The sequence below is a fragment of the Glycine soja genome, chromosome 6 (assembly GCF_004193775.1).
Source record: "Glycine soja cultivar W05 chromosome 6, ASM419377v2, whole genome shotgun sequence".
NCBI lineage: Eukaryota > Viridiplantae > Streptophyta > Magnoliopsida > Fabales > Fabaceae > Glycine > Glycine soja.
The window spans coordinates 18,949,160-18,958,732 of NC_041007.1; the positions used below are offsets into that span (position 1 = coordinate 18,949,160).

The 9,573-nt window shown below is 34.1% G+C and overlaps 1 protein-coding gene across 3 annotated transcripts; it reads left to right on the forward strand.

Annotated features, from left to right (window-relative positions):
• Positions 1–1,279: 1,279 nt before the first annotated feature.
• Positions 1,280–8,160, forward strand: LOC114416619 (phosphoserine phosphatase, chloroplastic-like). 3 transcript variants are annotated; one of them, XM_028381559.1, is made up of 10 exons: positions 1,314–1,758; positions 2,075–2,207; positions 2,294–2,401; positions 3,751–3,844; positions 4,705–4,854; positions 4,930–4,983; positions 5,383–5,504; positions 6,587–6,663; positions 7,206–7,473; positions 7,577–8,160. In XM_028381559.1, exons 1-9 carry the CDS (start codon positions 1,536–1,538, stop codon positions 7,211–7,213), a joined length of 969 nt encoding a protein of 322 aa, XP_028237360.1. In that variant the 5' UTR covers positions 1,314–1,535; the 3' UTR covers positions 7,214–7,473; positions 7,577–8,160. The 3 variants fall into 3 exon arrangements, with proteins under 3 accessions (XP_028237359.1, XP_028237358.1, XP_028237360.1); XM_028381558.1 differs by lacking the exons at positions 7,206–7,473; positions 7,577–8,160 and having other exon boundaries at positions 1,280–1,401; positions 1,527–1,758; positions 6,587–6,746; XM_028381557.1 differs by lacking the exons at positions 7,206–7,473; positions 7,577–8,160 and having other exon boundaries at positions 1,313–1,758; positions 6,587–6,746.
• Positions 8,161–9,573: the final 1,413 nt, after the last annotated feature.

Below are 9,573 nucleotides of genomic sequence, written 5' to 3' on the forward strand. Positions count from 1 at the left end.
TGAATTGTTCTGTGAGATTGGGTGGGATTTGTGTGAACCAACCATATGGGCCATTTGGTGTAATACAGTACAATGTTCAATACCCATCTCCATAAAACCTTTGATGCAAGTGTTCTCTAGAATAGGTTCAAAGATTTGGTTGATGACCATTCCACATTAGAACAAGACTGAGAAGACTACAATGCTCAATTGATGGAAGAATTGCTACACAAAAAGAGATATCCTTATCACCACCCAGTGTACGGAAGTCTCACCAGATCAGAGGTACAACATTACAACTTGTCATTATCCACCAGGTCAGACTAGTGACTTGAAGAAAACTTGTATATGGGTTTGTCGTAAAGAGAGTAATCTTCATGATAAGGATGATTGTAATCCTATCCTCGTGTCATTGTGTGCCACGTGTCAAGTCGTTTAGAAGTTGTCTTATCTTAAGTCTACTCAGTCTTATCTTATCTGTAATAAAGTAGATTCTATGTTATTCGTTGTTGTAATAATCTTATCATTCCCCAGACAAGACTTTATACGTTAGTATCCATTCCTCTCCTATATACAGAGGATGGGTCTGTATGTTGAGGCCCACTGAATCTAATGATACTCTCTTCTTACTAAAATGACTCTCTTCTAAGCTCCTTTTTTTTTTTTTTTTTTTTTTTTCTGAAACTGAGTTATATAATGATAATCATTTGAAACTCTCACCGGCTCGTCTCCTCTACACTCGTCTCTTTGGAGGATCTTGTGTATCGCCAAATATGGATATCAATTAGTGGGTTATCCCTATGGTATGTGGATATCTTGCATCAAAGTTATCCTAAAATGCATAATGCCTTGAGTATGGCACAACAACATAATGAATATATGGAGATAAAATCAAAGAGACAATCCAACCGAGTGGTATCAGACGATTTAATAAATGATAATTGAATGCTAAAAATTTTATATATATATATATATATATATATATATTATCCTCAAAATTTATATGTTAAAAAATATTCCTATTCATTTTAATCTTAAATTATAATATAATTTATAATTTAAAAGTATTTATTTATTGAATTATAAATTTTAGTTTTATGAAATAAATATTTATTCTGTGCAACACACCGTCTCTTATACTAGTAAGAATGTATTCATTTTTTTAATCATATAATAAGTTAAAATCAGAATATATTGTAAAATATGTTAAAGATCAAAATACTGAAAGCCTCAATGGTTTTTGAGAAAGGAACATGAAAGGAACATCCTAAACAAGAAAACGACATTGTTTCAAGAAAATAATAAAAAATAAAAGAAACATTATTCCATTTTTTCATAGACATTGAGGTTTAACCTCAGTCACCAGCCCTCTCAGATTTTCACACGCGCCTCAAACGCTTTCACTTCTAACATCTGCAGGAGGTACTCAATAAGATTCATACACTCTCAAATCACACCCTTGGATCCTAAATTCTAGCACCCTTTATCCTCTAATGGGATTTTGATAAATCAACAGTTTTTTTTTTGTCCCTGGATTTGGAAAACAGCTAGTTTCCATGGAAGGTTTGGTGAGTTCTGGGATCAACACGGTTCGTGTTTTTGGCATTACAAAACACCAATCTCGTTTTCTTCCTTCATCAACTCTGCATCTGAGGAATAACAGTGTGTGTGGATTTGGAATTGGGGTTGAGAAGAAGGAGAAGAAACAGTGTTTCGTTGTGGCTGCTTCTGTTGGTGGCTCCAAAGTGGTCCATTTTGAGAACACACTCCCTTCCAAAGGTTATTATATTATAATATTTATATTTATGTGCTATATGTATTCATGATATTATTTTGATGGAAACAAGTCGCTATTCCTAGTGGTATCAGACCCGGTCCCCTTAAGCAAGGTCTCAGGTTTGAGTCTTTGTGAATGGAAAAAACGTGGTTCCCCTTCTAAAGGTGACCAGTTAGGTTTTCAGACGGAGATTAGTCATCGGTAAAACTGGTGATACTCCGGACCAATAACATGATAACAAGAAAAAATGATATGATTTGATGTTATTTGCTTTGTGTTTTGGTGGAACTATAAAGTAGTGTTGTTATGTGATGTTAGAGGTTCTTGAGCTTTGGAGAAATGGTGATGCTGTGTGCTTTGATGTGGATAGCACTGTGTGCTTGGATGAAGGGATTGATGAGCTTGCTGAATTCTGTGGGGCTGGAAAGGCAGTGGCTGAATGGACTGCTAGGTTGTATTGTTTAACTGGGATTTTGTTTTTTTAAATTTCTTTTGTTGTTTTTGGTATCTGATTTGAGTGTTGTTGAATTCTCACAGAGCGATGGGTGGTTCTGTTCCGTTTGAGGAAGCCTTGGCTGCTAGGCTGTCTTTGTTCAATCCCTCTTTGTCCCAGCTTCAGGATTTTCTTGAACAAAAGCCACCAAGGTATGAAGGAGGGAGACTGACTAGTTTTTTTTAGAGTCTTTAGTGTTTATTTGCTTGAAGGGATTTGACATATTGGTGAAGAACAATAAACTTGATTGCTTAATGTATGAGTATTTGATTTTGATTTGGCTTTTAACTGCAAAAACTGAAAAAGTGACATGGACATTTCCTTGCGAATTCCCCAATTATTCTTGCCTTAGGTTATTTTAATTTAATAGAAGGGGAGAATTGGTGTGACTGTTAGATTTGTTGCCTTGTGACTAGCAGGTCACAGGTTCTGGAATCAGCTTGTAAGGTTGCCTGTAATAGACCTGTAATGGGTTTGACACTTCCCAGGTGCTCACCATGGCAAGAGCATTATAGCATTAGGTTGCACTTATAGGCTTTTGATTTGGTAGCATTGAAAGGATTTATTTTCAGCATTTTGTATGGAGTAATGCTACACACCAGAAGAAAAAATTGACAGAATTTGGCCAGTGTTTACCTAGATTCAGATAGTGGTGGTTAAATACAACAAGTTGGTGATGCTTAGTTATCAATTCAAGGTGTCAATATCAGCACAAATTAGTCCTGGCAAAATATTTCTGGATGTATAATATTTTTCCTTTTGTATGATATATGACCAAACATCCTAATGATGGAACCTCACTTTCTTCAACACTTTGCAGTTTCTGTACTTGTGCAATGTCTTCCTATAAATGGAAGAGATATAATGTTAGTTGTATACTACGGTTACGGTCTACCATTGACTATCAAACCCAGTTTTCTGCATTTGTGTCTGTTTGACATATCCATTCATGTCTGATACAGATAAATAAGGTAAATTGCAAGGTTATATTGACAGATTCAAGAGAGTGGTCACCCCTAGGATGCCTTTGTAACCACAACCCTTGTGGGCACTTTCTAGCAATAACCAAATTCCTGAAAAAGACATGTTTTTCCCTACCTAATGCATATTTGCTCACATAATGCAAGTTTTAAGATTATTTGCTTTTGACCCCTAGCAAAAAAGTGCTGCATGGTTTCTAGAGCTAAAAGTTATATTCCTCTGTATTCTAATTATATTTCTAATTATTATTCAATTATGAAAAGGAACAACACTCTACACTTGATAAATTGTAAGTGGTGTAGAGAAATGATATTCTATGACAAAGATTTATGGACTTATCCCTAGTTAATACCAACTTAAACTTTGATGAGACAAAGGGTTGGTATTTGAATCACCAAAGCTTGACTGTTTACTTTCTTTCTCTTCACCTTCTAATCTTTATTTCTTCAATGAGTATCTTGACATGTTTAGTTCAGACAGATTTGGATTAATGTTTATGATTCTACTTCTTATTATGCAGGCTTTCCCCTGGCATTGAAGAGTTAGTCCAGAAGTTAAAGGCTAATGGCATAGTTGTTTATCTGATCTCTGGTGGCTTCCGTCAAATGATCAATGTATGGAGAATAGTTGTAATTAATGGTTTTTCTGATTCAGTTTGGGCCCTGGGGAGTAAATCAATAACATATTGTGAATTGGATAGACTTTTTAATCTTTATAGCACACTGCCATTGAAAATATTTCAAAACTAATACATACAGTCCTTGCAAGCCTGTAATCTTTAAGATTAGCACAATGTTACTTCCTACACATATCACTTGCAAAATACATCTAAATCTCAATTTTAATTTAGAATGTGGAATGAAGCTTGATGAATTTTGAATTGTGTATCAGGGAGGGGGGATCAAATCTGATATTGGAATTTTGATCAGGGCCTCTTCCATTGCCCTTAAGCCAGCTGCAAGTCTGTTTTGAAATGCAATGAATATAGTTAGCAACTCGTGTCTATGTCTTCCAATGCCCTTCCCATGCAAATGCTTTTCATAGCTTAACTTTGTCATGACATTAAGAATTTTATGCAGTGCTTTTGACATTTGATATGCTCTATTTTTTTTTTTGATCGGCAAAAATAAATATTTAATTATATAAATAGGATTGAAGTACCAGAGGTACTTTGTACATAGATAGGATTCCATAGACATGGTTCCTCGGTGAAACTAATATAGTTTGATTAGGAACCATATTATGGCTACATATGTATTATACAGCTACTAAAATCCAAATGAAAGCTACCCTCTACTGATACAAAAAGCCTTGTGGAATATGACTTGACCAATGATTAAAGTGAAGTGTGAAGTCTTTCTCAGAATTCCTAAGCCAAGTCCAAATTAGGAACCTTAGTTTTCTATGCTCTATGTATAAAGGATGATGGATTAGGTACCTTAGTTTTCTAACTACTTGCACACTTCTTATGAAGCCTGTTGCATCAATACTTGGGATTCCACAAGAGAATATTTTTGCCAATCAACTGCTATTTCGAAGCTCTGGAGAGTTTCTGGGGTTCGATAAAAACGAGCCTACTTCAAGGAGTGGAGGAAAAGCTGTTGCAGTCCAACAAATCAAGAAGGTTCAGCCCGCCTGTTAATTTTTTGCTTTCTTAACTACTTGCATTGCTTGTAAAGCTGATCAAACTGATTTTCAGGCTCATGGTTTCAAAACTTTAACTATGGTGGGGGATGGTGCAACTGATTTTGAGGTAAGAAAAATCCTCTGCAAATTTCCTTCTAATTTTGTGATTAGACTTGTTTTAATCTAAAACTACTGATATCCAACACCTTTTAATAATTTTATGATGATTTCTTTTGCTTCTTTGTACATTGTCCTGTTAAACTAAACAGCTTTTAGATCTCACACAAAAGGACCAAAAGTAATGCTGAATTGTTGATGAGTCAATCAACTTGTTTTTATAGATATTTTGGCCAAATTGTTGTGTCATGGTTAGTTTTTTTTTTTATCAGTAAATGTTAGTAATTAGTTTGTTAGTTTTTGTTAATGAGAGATATTCGAACGTATTACCTCTAATTTGTTAGTTGTTTTCTTATACTGTATTCATGTATGATAGTAATTTATATGAATTTTATCACCACACATATAGGCTCGTAGACCTGGTGGTGCTGACATGTTCGTTTGCTACGCGGGTGTTCAACTTCGAGAGTCTGTTGCTGCAAAAGCTGATTGGCTAGTTTTCAGTTTTAAAGACCTCATAAATTCGTTGGGGTAATGAATTTTCTTTTCTTTTTTTTTTTTTTTTTCTTTTTTTCATTTGTTTCCTTCTGAGCCGGCCTGAGGAGTTTCCTGTATTTTAAGAGGATGGGAATGCAGTCACCATCTCACTGTTTTGATTTTTTTTTTTGGACTTACGTTTTATTGATTTATTTAATTTATAAAAAAATATTTAGGGGGGCCATTCTCTAGACTTGACTTTCAAGTGTAGAGAAATCTTTCGGATGATAGAAGAGTGAGAAATCGAATAAATGTACATTTGATGTCTTTTCTTACTAATTGCCATTAAATTTTCTTCTAGGTAAATTAGGTTTATTCTTCTTTCATTGATTAATTTTTATTTTTTATGTGTTGCTTTTGTATGTTTAAATACACTTCTGTAATACGTTGTGCCAAACAAGACTGAATCTTGTAAGTGTTGTTTAGTGGATGTTATGAATGACTTCCGTTTCTAGCATTTATAAATGGACCCTTTGCAAATGGTACGCACAGGTCTACCCAAAAGTTACCTGTGAATAATAATTCTATTTTCTAGTACCTTTTCAAATGCATTTACCTATGCCTTCTAATAAAGTTAGTTAAAAGGATAAAAGTTCTAGTTTCGTTTTTTTTTTATTCAGGGTGGTAAAAAAAATGTGTTAATTTAACTAAAGTGACCTCCTTTAAAAAAAAACAAAAAAAAAACTAAACTGACCTAACAACACTGGTGATGACAATTGAATTCCATTATCTACTATCAAATCTATTTGGGTATTGGTCAGCTTATCTATCAAGTTATAAAAAACTTAATGGGTTGATTGGATTAAGTCACTTTTTATTAGATGGATAATGAACTATCTAATATCTTATGGGTGATGCTAGATGCATTCAATATTATTGTTGATGCACCCAGTATTTTAAGTGAATGGACGAAAATGTCCTTCACTTAAAATTTAAAAGTTGTACATCCATTTGTACTGTTCACGCGTTTCGTATGAGCTTTTTCTTTGCATCATTTCGTTATCTTTGTTGTGCCGTTCGAGCTTTTTCCGTTCTTGAGCTTCTTCTCTTCCCTGCGTTGTTTCCCTTTCTTGAAGGTTTGTTTGTCGTGTATTGGGTGGTTCGTTGTTGGCATTGAGGACCTGCATCTTCGTTTTGTTGTTCCACCGTCGAGGTAAGCTTTTTCTCTCCATTAATGGTTGTGTTTTCGTTTTTGGTATTGTGTGTTCGTACGGATCATGAGGCATATGGATTATGATCACGTTAATCCGTATTAGTCATACAAATCACGTTAATCCGTATTAGTCATACAAATCACGTTAATCCGTAAGAGCATTTTTAATTTAAATAAAATAAAAAATAGTTATTGTTTGAAAAATTATGTTTTGAATAATGTTTTTAAATAGGTAGTTTATTTGTTAGTTTTGTTTTAAAAATAGGTATTGTTTGTGTTTTAAAAAACAATATTTTATATTGCATTGTGTTATCAAATAGTTATAAATTTTAATAGTAAATATATGAATTTTGTAGTAGTTTATGTTTATTTTATTTCAATGAAAAATAGTCATATATTATTTAATTATTTGTTTGTAAATAGTTTTTGTTTATTAGATAAATGAAAATAAAATATTGAATTTCGACCAAAAAATGTATGCGTGTGAAAATTTGCAAATTATGGTTAGAATTAGAGGGTTAGGTGGTTAGGTCATGTCTCAGGCAGATAGGTAGACTCATGGGAAGAGAGGATCATCGTCATTCAAACGATGTTCTCCAGCGACGAAGGTCTACACCATCCGCACGTAAGCAACGGGAAGCTGCCCCTGCTGCTGAGGATGCTCCTGACGTGGCTGACGTGACTGAAGATGTATTCCAACATGCTGAAGAAGCTGTTGATGATACTGAGGGGTTTCCAGGTGGGCCGCGTGACCCATCAATGTTGGCTGCCTATGGCGACTATGTTGCAGTCATTGTATGAAATGGAGAGGTATTTATAATTTTTAATGAATTATAATTCTTAAGTATTTGTTATTATTTAAATTATTCATAATTTATATTGTTATTGTTAAAATTATTTAAACTTTTTTCAGGAACGTCCTAAATTGAAGCTATCCTCCCATGGAAGGATGGTTCAAAAATTTGGGAGGCCTGCTCTTAAAATTGAAGGGCTAGTGGCTGCCACATGATTAAGTCCTTTGATCGCATGTTCAGTGAACACTGCAATCAGGGACTTATATATGCTTTTGTGGAGAGATGACATAAGGAAACGAGCAGTTTTCATCTTCCTGTTGGAGAGGTGACCATCACCCTGGATGATGTGGTCTCTATGCTTCATCTTCCAATTATAGGCGCATCCCACAGCTTCGAGACTCTGCATGTCGACGAAGCGGTCTTGATGTTGGTGGAGTTACTTGAAGTCTCTGGAGAGGATGCTAGAGCTGAGACAATATAATGTCACGGGGCATACGTAAGCTTATTGTGGCTATGAGATATTTATCGGAGTAAATGTGAGACCACCAAAAATCCGTTTTCTTGAGCAACTGATCGAGCCCACTACAAAACATCATCTTGGATAACAAACACCTACAATGCAACCCACACAATTTTAGTCTTCAAAGGGACATTCATTTTATCAATTTAATAACAATAATGAAGATTATTTATTACCCGAGAAGTATTGAATGCATCCGAACTATCAACATGTTGTTCTTCATTCACACCGACATCGTGTTCATTTTCATCATCCATATCAACTTCTTCAGACATTATATTGTCATACATCCATTGATCTTCGTCCATCTTAACAACAGATTCAAAAAATTTCACATCACAAGCATACAACACCTAACCGCACTATACATATATTATCATACAAAACCGAACGTAATTTTTTACTGCATACCATTTTATAAACACTACAATTCAAAACCATATATATTGAAAACCAAAAAGCCTATATCAATATACATACAAATCATTTCAAATGCATGTATAAACAAATAATTTTTATTTACAAAATTTACATCCTAACATATTTATAATGAAAAAATTTTACCAATTTAAAAATCTGAATATACCATATGGATCAACTTGATCCGTATAATTTATACGGATCAACTGATCCGTATGGTTTATACGGATCAACTGATCCGTATGGTTAACACGGATCAATTAATTTGTTTAAACATACGGATCAACCACGAACTTGCGTACCTTCGACGACGTCACTATCGAACCAACCACCGCAACAATCACTATCGACCGGTATCACTTTCACTTCCACCCAAACGACACCTCACTCAATGGGAAAAATCAACACCAAAGGAGCCACCAACCCATAAAGTGAACCACGTGAAATGAAAACGGCACAGGCAACTTATTAAAGAGGAAGAAGACGTAGGGGTAATTTTAGAATTACCAAAAGCTGTTGGGTGCACAAGCAATAAAGCTGGTGCACCTAGCAACACCCATATCTTATAATTCATTGGATCAAGTAGATAAAAAAATTTTCCTTAATTAAGCAATCTTTAAAGAAGGAGGCATAGACTCAATGTTTTTCGGGTGGGGGTTGGGGAAGGAAAATAGTGAATTTTATTTTATATTTTTTTTTGACAAAAAAATCACTTTATACAAGTGAGCTGCATATCTATTAGTAGAGATTATTAATTTTTTATTTTAAATTCGTTTTCCTTTTCTTTTATATGCTATCGGAAGAGAGACAACTTTTTAGCTTTTGCATAAAAAATAAAGAATAAGCATCAAAGGATTAAAGATTAAGATATTTCTATAGTATGTAGTTGTATTTTTGTGTGTTATAAAGAGTAACTTAATGCTCTAAAGCATCTCCAACGTTCTGGACTCTTTGAAGATGTCTTTTGGAGTTTTATCGCCTTATATCTTATTTTATTTCTATCATCCTCTTTTAATACATTTCAATGGCATGAATTAAATAAATAAATATATGTAACATGATTATAATTTTAAATTGAATTGATTTAATGATCTGAACCTAATTTTGTTCATGATTTTCAATCAAATTGGGTTGGAACTGGAAAAAAAAGGGTTTGTATCAAGTTCAGGCATCTGT